At 51.9% G+C, this 13,775-nt stretch overlaps 1 protein-coding gene across 2 annotated transcripts; it reads right to left on the bottom strand.

Annotated features, from left to right (window-relative positions):
* Window positions 1-2,507: 2,507 nt before the first annotated feature.
* Window positions 2,508-11,075, bottom strand: LOC129209681 (torsin-1A-interacting protein 2-like). 2 transcript variants are annotated; one of them, XM_054834464.1, is made up of 6 exons: window positions 10,905-11,066; window positions 9,745-9,945; window positions 7,703-8,005; window positions 7,251-7,571; window positions 6,678-6,842; window positions 2,508-5,860 (listed from the first exon to the last, which is right to left on the bottom strand). In XM_054834464.1, the coding sequence occupies exons 2-6, from the start codon at window positions 9,776-9,778 to the stop codon at window positions 5,094-5,096; spliced, it is 1,590 nt and encodes a 529-aa protein (XP_054690439.1). In that variant the 5' UTR covers window positions 9,779-9,945; window positions 10,905-11,066; the 3' UTR covers window positions 2,508-5,093. The 2 variants fall into 2 exon arrangements, with proteins under 2 accessions (XP_054690439.1, XP_054690440.1); XM_054834465.1 differs by having other exon boundaries at window positions 2,509-5,860; window positions 6,744-6,842; window positions 10,905-11,075.
* Window positions 11,076-13,775: the final 2,700 nt, after the last annotated feature.

A 13,775-nucleotide genomic window follows, 5' to 3' on the forward strand; every position in this document is an offset into this window, starting at 1 on the left:
GGGAGCCTGTCATGGATAGTGGTCTTGCAGGATGTTGCACTGGGTTTTTAGTCCCTCCCAGTCACTCGTTTGGCTTTACTTGGTGCTTGCCCCGGTACAGATGCCCCTTCCCGGCCCCGGGAGCAGAAACAATAACTGGACTTTGCTCTCCCTGCAAGGAGGAACCTGTGTGGTGCAAGGTTTTCCTCTGCAGACATAAGCTCTGACCGGGGAAATGGCTGGTCCTTCTTTCTACCGCTCTGAGCAGCTCTAAGAGTTCAGCTCTGGTAACACAGAGAAAATGGTGGCTTCATTCAGCTCAAGCTGTAATTGTGGGAAGAGGCCAGGTCTGCTCCTCTGCGGAGATCACCATGACCAGAAACTACTTCCCGGAGGTGCCCGAGTGGTCCTCGGGCTGCTGGGGCAGAGGATGGAGCAGACCTCAAAGGATGTGTGGTGCGGGGAAGCCGTTTCCATCCCTTGCGTGGAACCGTGCTGCTGCCTCTGCTCTGGCTCTGGGAGGATCCTCAGCTCTTGAGTGCCCTCGCGAGGGATCTGCAGAGCCCTCTCCTCGGCCTGAGCATAACTGCACAGTCCGGCCAAAGCGGGGAGAGGCCGGCGGGAGGTCTGCTTACGGCTTTGTCCCCTCCCTCTGCGGGGAACACGCTAGCAAGCTGTGTTCTTGGAGCCTTTTCATTGCAGGCTCTTGGATCTGCGTCCCACAGGATGAGGCCAAGCTCCTTTCTGCCGTGCATTGTACGGCTGCTTCCCCTGGAGAGGAGAAGGGGGGAAATAACATCTTAAGCTCCCAATATCTGCAAATCTCTCTTACAATGGAGGTTTTGTAGGCCTGAAAATGACCCCTGAGGGACCAGTCCTGGCCAGCTCAGCCACTTGCCTTTAAATGCTGGGGGTGATGAGTATATGTCAGCTCACAAGGCAGCGGCATGTTCACACGTATAATCAGCGCTAATTTTGTGGTGGAGCAGCCCAGACTGGCCTTCCAGAACTGATTTTGCCCCTCACTCGAGCTGCTATGTAATTTTCAAGGTAATTTTTAGGGTCGTTGAGCGCCCTGTGGCAGCACATCCTTCCCTGCAGAACTACTGCTGCAGAGAATGGGGCTGGGGGAAAAAAAAGGAAAGACAGTTGGGGAAGGGAGAATGCATTGTTTAATAGGCCAAGTAGAATAAGAATAATTTTTTTTTTTTTTAGATGAGGAATTGAAAAAGAATTTAGTTTTAGCATTGACGTAACAGCAGGCTGCTGATAAGCTCCAGCCAAACCGTGCTTGGGCGATGTGTGTACGTGCAGGAAGAGATGCTGCTGGAGAGATAAAGAACTGGGTGTGGGAGGACAGTTGATGGGTGCCCAGGAGGAATAATTTACCTGCGATGCTGCAGAGCTGGACCACATCCTGCTCCATCCTGGTCCTGTGCTGCAGCAGTCGGAGAGCTGATGGGAATGGGGAGCTTCAGTTCCTCCAGAGCTGCCATGGGTGTATCCGCTCTCGGCTGTGCCCCGCGTCCTCTGCGTCACCCGGCGGTCTCCCTCGCCGGGGACTCTGCAGCAGCTGCACCCACATTTCGGGGAAGCACGTGCCGGAGTGCAGCATTTCTGAATTAACTCTCAATCTGGGAAGAAGAAGGGAACTCGAATCCCTGGCTGGGAGAAACCTTGCTGGGAGTCCTGCTGTCCCCCCCGAAGTGACCCCGTGGCCAGCCCTGACGGGGTGCGGGAGGAAGGGGATGGTGTGGAAATGCTGTGGCTCGGCACGGTGGGTGGGAAGGTTGGCCTTGTGCCTCTGCGTCCACATGTCTCCCTTTCAGCAAGGTGCTGCTCAGCCATTTCAGGGACTTGCAGGAGGCTCTTGCTTGGTACATATCAAAGATCCTTTCTCTGAACACGCTGCAGATTTAGCCCCAAAGCTTACGGAGAGGTGCAGTCGCTGCTGAGCAGCCTCTGGACCTGCCTGCCCTGGTTTCCCTGTCTCTCCCCAACAGCAGGCACCATTCCTGCTCTCGGTTCAACCTGGTGTTTGGAGTAGATACGAGGATGATGATGCTGTTTATCAACACAGATCACGTAAGCACATCACCTAGGCAAAAACCACCAGTGCAGCCTTCTGCCTGGAGACGCCGTCAGAGCTCGTTCAGCTGCTCCCCTCGAACTCGCTTTTAAATTCACGTGCAAGCCTAAAAAAGCATCCAGCAATCACTGCGCCTGGTGACACCGGGTTTTTCATCGGAATCTTTGGGCTAGGGCCAAATCTTGTCCTGTCGCATCAGACAAGAGGAGATGAGTGATGTTTACTTCTGGCAATCGATTACGTGAACATCGATTTGAAAATAGATGCTGACGTTATGAGTATTTAGGTTGCCAGAGCTTGGATAGGGACTGAAGGTGGTGTGACATTGGGTGGAATTGATCTGGTCAAAGGTGTTGAAATGAGAAACGTTTGCTTTCTGTATTTCTAAAATACTTCAGTTGTCAGTGGTTTTCAGTTTATTATCATTACGTATGATGCAAACCTCAGTACGTTTCAGTCTGGGTTGAATTCAGCATCTGTTCAGGGGTTTGGTTTTAGTTTTGCCTTAGTTAAAAAAGCTGCAAATGTTTGCCCCAAACAACTGAGAAAAAGATTGTTTGGAGTTTTTCCAGAAAAAGCAAATATTCACTTTGTTTGCACAACTACAGCCCTGACCTAAATAAAACTTTGTCCAATATGATGATCTCTCTTGCTTAATGAACTGAAAATAGTGAGAGGAAAAAAACCCCACCAGAATACAGTAAGGCTCCAGTCTCACTTCGAAGACTTTGCTGGTTTCTTTTGCAATCTCATTATTTATTTTTAAATAGAAGTCTTGTTTCAGAAGCAAGCAGGTATTTTTGTCTTTAAAAGGTCATAAAGATATTTCTGTATTAGAACAGCTCGGGTAAAAGATGCTTACAGCGATGTGTCCAAGCAGCGCGAAGTTGCCCTTGCATACCTTGGCTATGCATTACAAACACAGTACATAAAACAGAGAGCGAGATAACGTTAAAATACAGATTTCCCTCAAGATATTGCCATAACATGATTAATGCTCTGCCGGTTCTTACATCAACGCCCATACTGAACTGTGCAGAGCAGAAACAGTGTTTTCTGTTACCAAAGTAGTGTATAGCAATAAAAAGGAGGGAGGGGGGGGAAGCAATCTGTACCTTGTACAAAACCGTGCCCTGGGCTGCCCTGCTGATGCTGGGGTCCAGCAGGTAGTTCTCGTGTTTGTCACGGTTAAAACCCCTGTGGTCTTGTCTTCATGTCCCCAACCAACCAAAAAGTCTGTCCTTTGGTTAGGACGTGAACAAAGAACCCCCTCCTCATCCTTCATTTTGTCCCCTCCTCCAAGTTAATGGCCACAGATCTCCTGAGACGGGGCAAGGCACGCGGCAGGAGGAAAGAAGAGACAGGCAGTGGTTTTAGGGTGCGGGGCTGTGCCTCAGCTGGGCCAGATCAGCAAGGCACCGTTGGCAGGAGACCTGGCCAACGCCAGGCTCCGGTTGCCGTAAGGAGCGCTGCTTGTAAAAACACCGTAGTGTTCTCCGTTTGTGTCTTGTTCGGATCCAGAGCCGGGCTCTGCAAGGCGCCGGTCTGTGGTGCTTATATGGAAATAAGCCGTGCTCTCATACAGCTGCTCCTTCTCCGGCAGGCACGAGGGGCCGACACCTGGGGCCGACCGTTGGGTGGTTATAAATGCTGTAACCTGCCCCCCAGGTGTTCCCTGAGTTGGCTGCTCTATCCCAGAGCATCTGCCCAAATGCAATGTGCAAGGCCACCGCAGCGTTTCCAGGATTCAGGTTTCTCTTCCTGGGATGCAGAAGAAGAGGCACGGTAAGAAACCAACCTGCTTTGTTGAGGATTTTTAGTGTTAATGCCAGAGATTTTGTCTTTACCAGCTAATCCCAGCTCTGCTCCTAGTTGCTTTAGCACGTGCCAGAGCACCAGCTGCCTGGCAGGGAGGCAAATGTACCTTTGGAGGGCAAGGACCTGGTGTGCTACCCTACGTGGTTTGAAATAAACATCAACGTTAACATCTACATCCATCAGTACAAGTCAGCTGGGGAGAGGCTGGCAGATGGCTTCCTGCCCTCCGCACAGACCAGAGATCTTGGATGAGGAGCAATCCATCATGTAGGGCCAAAGCTGATGCATCAGACCAAAGAGATAGTCAGAGCCTTGTGGTGGCAAAGGGATCAAGAGTGGGCTTTTTTTTTTTTTTTTTAAGAGGTAGCATTAAGTTAAACTGTATTACTCATTCTTTCACCTCTGCCATCCCTTGAGGCTTCACACTATCAGAGCAACAGTAAGGTGGCTTCTGTTTTGTTGCTCTCTGTCTTTGGAGCTTATTCTCTGGCATGTGAGATCCCCCTTTAGTGCAGTGTTAAAATGCTGACAACCTGAAATTTCTTGTAATTGATGTTTAGGGGATTTCTGAATTGCAGGTTTGTTTGAACATCCTATATATTTAGGAGCTGGGTGTCGTTCAGTCTGTGCAAGTGGGGCTCTGTCAGGACTGACTGGTCAAACCCTCGATGAGCCAACTGGTTTTCTTTTTGAAGCGTGCCTTCAAAATGTTGGGCTTTGGGGAATTTGACCTTCCTGTGTTCCAGCAGCTCTCCGCAAAGAAAGAGAAACCTTCTAGATAAAGTATGTGTTGAGACTGAGGTACACGACATCAGCAAACTGAGGGGCAGGAGAAATGAAAGAGCTACTGAATTGACGTATCTTTCTGGCGTAACAGTTGCGTACGTTATTTGTGTATTTCCTGATAGAAATTCTACCTGCAAAGTCCTGTTTTCCCTCCCACCTCCCCACACAGCGATGTTCTCCTGTGCAATTAGCGGTCTAGAATATCCACTCTTCCCATCTGCCGGAAGGAAGCGTGTCATCTGCCACCTCCAGGACTCAGCTGGCCAAATGGCCTCGATCAACTTGTACCTGTCCAGCTCTTTCCCAGGAAGATACGGGGAAACAAACTGAAGAGAAATAGCACTGTTTGTGCCACTGCCTGCACCAGAGTCAGCCAGGACCATCTTTCCAACCCTTCCCGGGGCTCTGGCGGCCTTTGCCCTTAGGGTTTGGTGTGGACGTGGCAGCCCCCCTTCTCGATGGTCTGCACCGGCTGGATCGGTAGGACCAGGTGGGAGATACGGCTCCACAGCCCACTCAGCTTGTCAGAGTCCATGCGGTCGTAGGAGCTGGGGGTGCTGGTGTTGGTGAACTTGGCCCAGAGGAAGTCACGGACCTTCTCTTCCACCTGCTGGAGGCTGATGTGGGTCTCCAGCATCTCCTCTTCCAGCAGCACGGTCAGCAGCAGGGCCACGTCCTTGAAAGCAGCACTTTCATGGTCGCAGTATTTGTAGAAGATGAGGGTGGCCCCCGCCGGCAGCAACTCGAAGCGGTGTATCACTGCAGCACGGCCCCCAGCCTGGAAAGCTAAGCTTAGCTCTGAGTCCACGTCCAGCTTGGCCTGGTCGCTCTGGAGCCTGGATTTATCCATGCCATCTATCTGGACCATGCTGGCGTGCAGGGCGGCCGAGTAGGTGTCAGCCACATGGGCGCTAAGGCATCGCAAGGTCCGCTCAGCCTTGCGGGCAGCTGTGAAGATGATGATGGCCGGTTGCGTGTGGTGGGACGCGTTGAGGTGCTTCTGCAGGAACTTGCGCCCACGAAGCCATAGGTGGGGACTCTGCCCGGGAAACCTGTCCTGCAGCTGGTTGAACTGGGACAGAAAGGCCTCCACCGTGGGGTTCTTGGGGGCTTGCTGGGACTTGGAGGTGGGGTTGCCGAAGCAGAATATGCAGAAGCCGAGCAATACAAGGCTCATGACGACAAGCCCTGTTCAACAGGGGAGAGATCAGAGACGGGGAACAGAAGTCAGTCCCAAGTGACCTGCAGTGCTATGCTGGAAAGTAGCTACAAGGGTTCTTTTCCCCCTCCCAGATCTTCCCCACTACCCCAGGAAAGTGGTTTAGGTTGGCACGCTCTCTGGGGGCCCAGGAATGGTGAAGAGGCTGCTTGCCCCATGTTGTGAGACCCACGCACCTACACACCAGCCAGGAAGGACTACAGCTCCAGAGATGGAGGCAAGGCTACAGCTTTGTTGTCTCAGTGCAAAATTTCTTGAGGAAACTGCAGCTGGCCACAAGCTTTCTTCTCTTTCCTCCGCTCTCTTTTAAGGTTTGTGGCTGTTTGGAGCACCTTCCTCCACAGATGGAAGCATCTGACCCAGCTAAGGTGTCCTCTGTTCACTGCCTTCCTCCTAGCTGTGCTGGGTGAGCAAAGACTACCATGCTTCTGCCTGGAAAAGGAGGACAGCAAGGTCCAGACACAACCACTTGTGTCCCTCTCCATGGCAAAGCGGAGTCTCTTTCTACCAGGAGAAACGTGTGGTGCGGATCAGCATCACGGTTCCTGCTTGGGGGACTGGGAAGGGGATCCACCAGCGTAGGAGCCTCAGACCTCCCAGGACACGCCAGGGTTCTCCTGGCATGCAGAACACAATGTGCCTGCTCTGGAGGCTGGAGGAAAAGCTGCTACTGTAGGCTCGAACTGACCCTATTTTTAAAGGTATGGGGGTTTTTTCCCCTCAAACCCTCAGAAAAGGACGTGAAAGGTCCTGAGAGAGAAAAAAGAATTAAATATGCTTCATTACTTGTTCCTGGAGGATCAGTGCCTTCTGGTCGATGAGTAATGCACGAGGGAAGCTTCTTTTCCTCACCTTTCAGCAAGAGGGACTCTTTGGCCTTCTCCTGGTCTGTGCTTTGGGTGGTGACGTTCTGCAAGCAGGACTGAGCCTCCGGCTTTGGGGCTGCATGCCCTGCAGCGAGAGAAAGAAACGTGCCGCTCAGTGAGGAGGGAACGCGTAAGATGGGCTGTAACAAGAAAAGCCACAGAACTGCCAGGAGCTCCCAGCTGAGGGAGAGAGTTAGAAGTGAATATTGCTTTGGGTTAATACCGCTTTGAGTCTTGGCTCCCTCTGCTTTTGGGGCACGGGAAGGAGAGGGATGATGCAGAGTGCAGCGTGGTTTCATGCCTTTCAAAGCAGGACAGCAGCCAAAGGAGAGAGAAAGGGAGAAGCCAGTTAATCTCTTATACCTTCTTTCCTGCTTGGCTCCAGAAAACTGACAATGGCACTAGAGAGGTCACCAAAGCGTTTTTCTAACGCCTATGGGAAGTGTAGGCATGTGCACGGCAGAAGAGCAGCAGTGTGCAGCCACCAGCTCACCTTTGGTCCCATGTCTGCTCCTTAACTGGTCTGGGGATCCGCTCGCCTGTGTTTCTTGCTTTATGTGCTCTTGGGGCTCCCGGCCTTGGAGAGGGGCACTGGTGCTCTTCTCTGCCAAGAGGCCCTTGGTGACATCTTCTGTGGTGGTCACATCCGAATGTGTCGTTTTACTGTCAGACCCCAGTGACTTGCTTCCTGATGAAGCATCTTCCTCTGCTGTGCAGGAGCTTTCACATTGCTTGCTTGTCTCCTGGTCCTCCCGTGTTTCCTGGTGGACAGGGCTGTCTCCTTTGCTGTCCGTTTTATCGTGGGCCAGCCTGGCTGTAGGGAATAAAATTTGCAGATCTTAGTGTCTTTCAGCACAAGAACCAACTTTCTTCTCCTCCTCTAAGCAAAGGCCCAGGTTATCAGCATTTTGGAAATGCTGCACACAGAGAAGGGGAGAGACTCACCTTCATCCAAGTCATCTTCTTCCTGGGATCTTTCTGAGACACCATCTCTTGTCTTCCCAGATTCTTCCAGTGCTACTTCAGTTTCCTGGGGAACCTTCTCCTCTACTGTGGGGCCAGCTGAATCCGGCAGTGTCGTCTCTCCTCCATCAGCAGTTGGTGATTTACACACCGAAGAGTCCTCCTCTGGTTTGCAAGAGGTCTCAGGCCCCCTGCTTGTCACTTGGTGCTCAAGTGTCTCTTGGGTGGGCTCTTGATGCACAGGATGCTCTGCTGTGCTCTCCACCTCATCTTGGGCTGGCCCAGCTGTTGGGATCAGAGTTCACAAGCTCAGCTCGCCATACAGGAGTCAAGAATACCCAAGGCTTTACCACCACCCTGTAAAACTCCCAGTTCTTGCACTTCAGAAACATCTACACAAGCAGCATTTCAGAAACATCTATGCTCAGTGAGATGGGGGAGAGAACAGAAAAAGTGAGAAAACTCATGGGTCAGGATCAAGACAGCTGAACAGGTGAAGGAAAGAGGGGGAACCACAAGCAATGCAAAGACCATCGCTCACCACCTCCCACGAGCGGACTGATGCCAGGCCAGTCTCTGAGCAATGGCCACCTTGGAAACCAACCACCCCCTTTTTCTTCCTGTACCCCAGTTTTTATTGCTGACCGTGACGTTACACCGTATGGAACATCCCTTTGCCCACCTTGGGTCCCCACCCTATCTTCTGCCCACCCCAGATTATTTGCTTGGCAGGGGAAAAAGCAGGGGGGAAAAAAGAGAAAGCCTTGACGCTGTGCCAGCACTGGTCGGCAATAGCCAAAACACTACTGCGGTATCAACACTTTTTTTTTTTTAAATCACAAATCCAAAACACGGCACTGTATGGGCTGCTACGAGGAAAGTGAACTCAATCCCAGCCTATGTCCCACGCTGTCCTACGTGGGGTGGGAAGGCAATTATTTCATTAAGTGGTAGGATTTGTTACCACATCTTCCAGAGATAGTGAGTTTTCCTCGGCTGGTAAATTAAGGCGATGGATTTGAAGCATTTCTAAGGCTGTTGTTGAGTACTGGCCAGAACAGTGATGCCAACGCACTTCAAGCATCCGTCTGAATGTAAATGTTAGCTCTGCTCATGCTCCTTCTCTGCTCCTGCTCTGGAGCTGCTCTCCCAAACAGCTGCGGTAACGTAGAATTAAAAGCAAACACTGGAGCATAATTCAATAGAGAAATTCCGAGGCCGAACACAAGCATTTGCAACATATTCTGAATCTTGCAAAACCAAACCGTGCAGCTCAAATTTCAGGCGCTATTTGTGAAAAAATTGCTTATGAATGATCAAGCACTACGGCAACGTGATTATGCTGAAATTGGAATAAAGAGTGATAAAAATGGCAAGGAACTCCCTACTAATTTGAAAGCAGAGAAAAAGTCACACTTGTCACATGCCTTTGGAGCAGGATTTTTACATTCCTTCTTGCTGATTATTATGGGAACGCTTCTGACCACCTAGGACAGACCTGAGCTGGTTATCGCGTCAGGGTATCCCTGAAATACTCATCTGTAGCAGTCATAGCAAGGCACCTGGAGAAACCTACACGTTAGAAACTAAAATATGAGGAACCTGGAGGTATCCTGCTATTCAAGCTGGACACAAACAGTACTCCTTGCCCTGCCTCCTCCAGAGGTTTCCCATCCATAGGTGGTGGAAAACTGGCTTATCATTTAAGCATCTGTAGGTGGGATGCAGGGAAGAAAACTCTCCCAGTCTGGAGCTCCGTTTTTAGCCTTCCTTGTGCTGCCATCCTGGACACAGAGACTAAACCTGCTACAGATGGGAATCCAAAACTGAAGGTAACTTATTAATCTTTCACCCTTCAGGGGGAAAAAAAAAAAAAAAAAAAAGCCTCTGGCTTTTCTTGGCCTGGAAAAGAGGGGATTCTTTTATTCTTTATTTTTATTTTGCTTAGGTTTCCCATGTCACTGTTGAAATTGTCTTGCAAAGGGATTTTCCTAGTAGATGGAGGAAACGTAGGATTCACTTACCTCCAGACGGATCGACACTTGGATTCTCTTCCATTTTCTTTCTCCCCTGGAGCTGTGGCTTCTGCACCGTTTTGTTTCACTTTCCCCTTTGGTCATAGGGAGACGTATCTCCGTGCTGTTTGAGTGGCTGACCAAGTCCTACCCATCTCGCAGACACCATCCCGTCTTGCTCTTGGGAGTTGCAACTAAAAGCCCATAAACCTGATAAGCAGAAACACAGGAGCAGCGATTCATGGTGGAGAAGGGAGGCTCTTCCCTCCGCGATTACCGAGGTGGTGTGAAAATGGATGGATGGCACGGATAAGCGTGAACCTTCAGCCCAAGGGCTAGCAGTTATTTGATTTCCCGGCAGGCTACGAGCGGTCCAAGGGCTAACGCAAACCACAGTTGTCTTAGGACAAGCCAGTGGGGCTCGGCACCGGTTTCTTATCCGGGTGGACTCGGCTCCGAGATGGCAAGCCTGGGGCTCGGCAGGCTGCCCCGCGCGCTTTCGGGCACCTGGTATCTCGCAGCCAGGTCGACACAGAGCAACGTCCCTGCTCCACCTTACCTTCCTGCCTCCGGCGGGTCGGGTCGGGAGGCGGTGGTGCTGGAGGGCGAAGTCGCTGGCAGAAACACCGCCTGGCCCCCCCGTGCAGCAGCGTTACCCCCCACCCGACCTCGCACCCGTCCGAGGGGGCCGAGCAGCGTCCTGGGCAGGTGTTGTGAACCTGGAGCCGCAGCCTGACTCCCCTACACCCCCCCCAGCGACACTTCCGTCTCTGCTAAAGCACTTTGGGACTGGACGGCCGCGCAGGACGGGGCTAGGCTCGCTGATGTAACCTGAGAAAGTTGATGATGGATTTCACAAGCGCAATGCCCGCCCGTGGAAAATTATGCGGTGTGGAAAACTGCCGAGAAACTTTCCCTGTGGTTCATGCAGATTTCTGTACAAAAATCTCAAGCTCAGACTTCGCAGCAGCTCTTCCCCCACCCGCGCTGTCTCTAGAGCTGAGTTTTCTTGCTAAATACAAGATTTGGAGGTGGTGCTGGGGGGTATAACTGCTGCTCTCTGCCGCCCGGCTCCCATCCCTCCCCTCCCCGCGCTGTTCCGGCTGGTGACGCTCCGGCAGAAGAAGGAAGTCAGAGGAACAAAGTGGTTTGCAGAGTCGGACGCTTACCCGGGCAGGTTCGGAGTCGGTCAGGGCGGCAAAGTGAAGCAGAGGGATGGCAAGAGGAGGCCAGCGTTGGCCCCGCTGCTTGCCCTTCCCAGAGGCCCTGTGGCTCTGCCGGTGGCGGGACAGCCTGTGCCCCCAACGCACACCCTTAATCCTCCGCTGTCAACGTGACAGTGAACTCTGTCCTTCCACGGGCACCGGGAAGGCTGCTGGGAGGTGTAGTTTTCCTTCCCTCCTTCTCGCCGAAGGCGGGCGGCTTTTCCCCAGTGAACAGCAGTCGTTCTCGGGAGCGTTCAGGAAACGGTAACTTCTTTTTTGGCTGTATTTCTGAAACTCTGTAGAGTTTCCTTCGGGCAGACTGGATGACTCGCGGCTTCCTGCGTGAAGTAAGAGCGTTGCAGATTTAAACAAGTAAATGACGGTGAGGAGGGAACTGTCTTGAGAGTTTATTTATGAAGATGAAAAGTGCCACAAGAAAAACAACGTGAACATGTAGCCAGCAAACCCCAGACTCTTGAAATGTCCTGTTGCGCAAGTGCAGGGAGGCTGGGGAGCTGCGGGCTGCGAAAGGGAGAGTCTTTAGCATCAGCCTGGAGGGCAAAGGGTGGGGAGCCCCCTCGGTGCTCCCCTTCCAGCGTGGTCCAGAGACTGCAACAGGCAGAAGGTCAGAGAGAGTGTGCGTGGCTGCTCCTGGCCTCATTTGGGCAATGCTTTTTCAAAAGACGATGGTATGCTTTGCTGTGCGCACACACGGGACAGGTATGGTCCAACCCCCCTTCGAGGACACGTGCCCCAGGGAAAGGCATCAGCGCAAGATGCAGCAGCGCAGAGACTGCAACTCCCTCAAGGTCAGCCTGCAGCCTTGTCACTAACATCCCCAGAGGAGCCCAGTGGCAAACGGCTGAGATGAAGCACGGGGAAAGGCAACCAAAATAGAGACTAAATGGTTGGGAGTCCTCAATGTGAAGAGCAGAAGGCTGAAGGGGGAATTTGACTGATGTGGAGCTGTTGTGCACCAAATCCCTCGATACGAGGACTTGAGACACTTGTAAAACAGGTAGGAGGTCAGGTCCAGGTGGGCAGAAAAAGGTACTTATTTATGCTGTGCGCAGGAAACTTCTGGACCTTTCTGGCACAGGGGCCACAGAGGCAGTGTGTCAGAAGTTCAAAAAAGGATGAGTCTCATTTGTGGACAGCAGGTCCATAAACAGTTATACAGGGCAGGGCTGTACTAGCAACGGGAGATGCCATTTAGGTGAAGCAGATGGTCCCAGCCCCGTCCCCTGCTCCGCTCCCCTTCTGCTCCCACAGCACCCAGCACGGTCCCGCTGCAGATGCTGAAGCCGGAAGGGGCCGCGTGTGCCGTCCTGTTTGTGCCCCCCCAGGCAGGGCTGGCCAGAGGGTGCCCTGTTTCCTCTCTGTCCCTCCCCAGGCCTCCACGCGCTGCCCCCTGCCCTTGACCGTATTGTAACCGCTCCGTTACGAGACACGCGTGTATGTCACGCCACACAAGTGGTATCACGCGTGTAAGTATTACTACTGACGCTGGAAGGTCAGACAGAGTGAGGTGTGCGTGGGCACAGTGCACGTAGCGATAGCAGAGAAGCAGCGCAGAACGGCAGCGGCTTCTTCTGTGACCAGAGCCACCCTGCCGGTGGTGGCGGGGGGGGACACAGAGTCCATCTCCCCTCCCCGGCAGACTCAGCACATTCCTTTATCGTGGCTGACCTCTCACCGGGCGCAGCGGAAGCTGTAAAACCGGGGAGATTGGCAAAGCAGGAAGGAGAAAGTCCAAGCGGCTGAGCTACAGAGGCCAAGATCTCCCCGAGGGCCCCGCGTCCATCTCGCATACCCGCTAAAGGCGCAGCTGACTTTGACTTTGGCCAAGGTGGCCAAAGCAGACAGGAGCTGCAGGCTTCGTAAAAATCAAAGTATTTTACATCCTTCCATCCCTACATCCAGCTGGTCTCTTCATCACGGGAGGCAACCAGGAGCGGGCAGAGGGACCAGCCCCTCTGCAGACCCACAGGTGCCGTGAAACCAGTGGTGGAACTCCAGCTAAGTGAGTGAAGGAGGCGAGTGCATGACAAAATCAGAGGCTGGCCTCATTCTGTGCCGGTGGAGAGCCCGGCCACCGAAAAGCAGCTTGGCAGGAGAATTACCTGGTGGGTCTGGGACACAAAGTCATCCACCACCGCAAAACTACTACAAAAAAACCCATGTTGACATAGTGTAACGTTGCTTTTCCTCCTTTAGCATTCATAAAGTCATGGGATACGAGCCGGGACGCAGAATTGCAACTTAACAAATCTGGTCTTTTTTTAACTCAGGTTTGATGGAGGGTTTTATTTAAACAGGAATAACATTTTTCTCTCAATCTGCAGAAAAGTCAGCAGTGACTAGGTGAATTAGGAAGGATGGGCTATGAAAATATTTACATCATGTAACTGTTTAGTAACTTTCTTTGGAAACTTGCGAATATAGTGACACCGCTTGTAGCTGGAGTTCTGCCCGCCCAGAGATCACAAGCCAGTCACTGCCATGTCTTTTTCTACTTGATTTGACCTGCAGGGACAGTTCAGCTGTGCTTTGCAACCTCCTGAGGTGATATTCATTACATCCTCTTTTATTTTCGCTTTAGGAAACATTGCTCAATGTCTGCGTTGTGCTTTTACATCTGAAAAGAACGACGATATTTACTCTATGGCTGGTACAGGAGGTATGCATAACTTATCTCACAAATACTCGCTTGCTTCTGGATGAAACTGGAACACTTATGGTGTGCTACTATCGCATTAAAATCGGTTTGATTTGGAAATATATGGACAAGACAGTTGCAGAAGTGAAGACCAAATGGCATTTCCCCCAGCCGGC

Source organism: Grus americana, chromosome 8 (assembly GCF_028858705.1).
Source record: "Grus americana isolate bGruAme1 chromosome 8, bGruAme1.mat, whole genome shotgun sequence".
NCBI classification, from domain to species: domain Eukaryota; kingdom Metazoa; phylum Chordata; class Aves; order Gruiformes; family Gruidae; genus Grus; species Grus americana.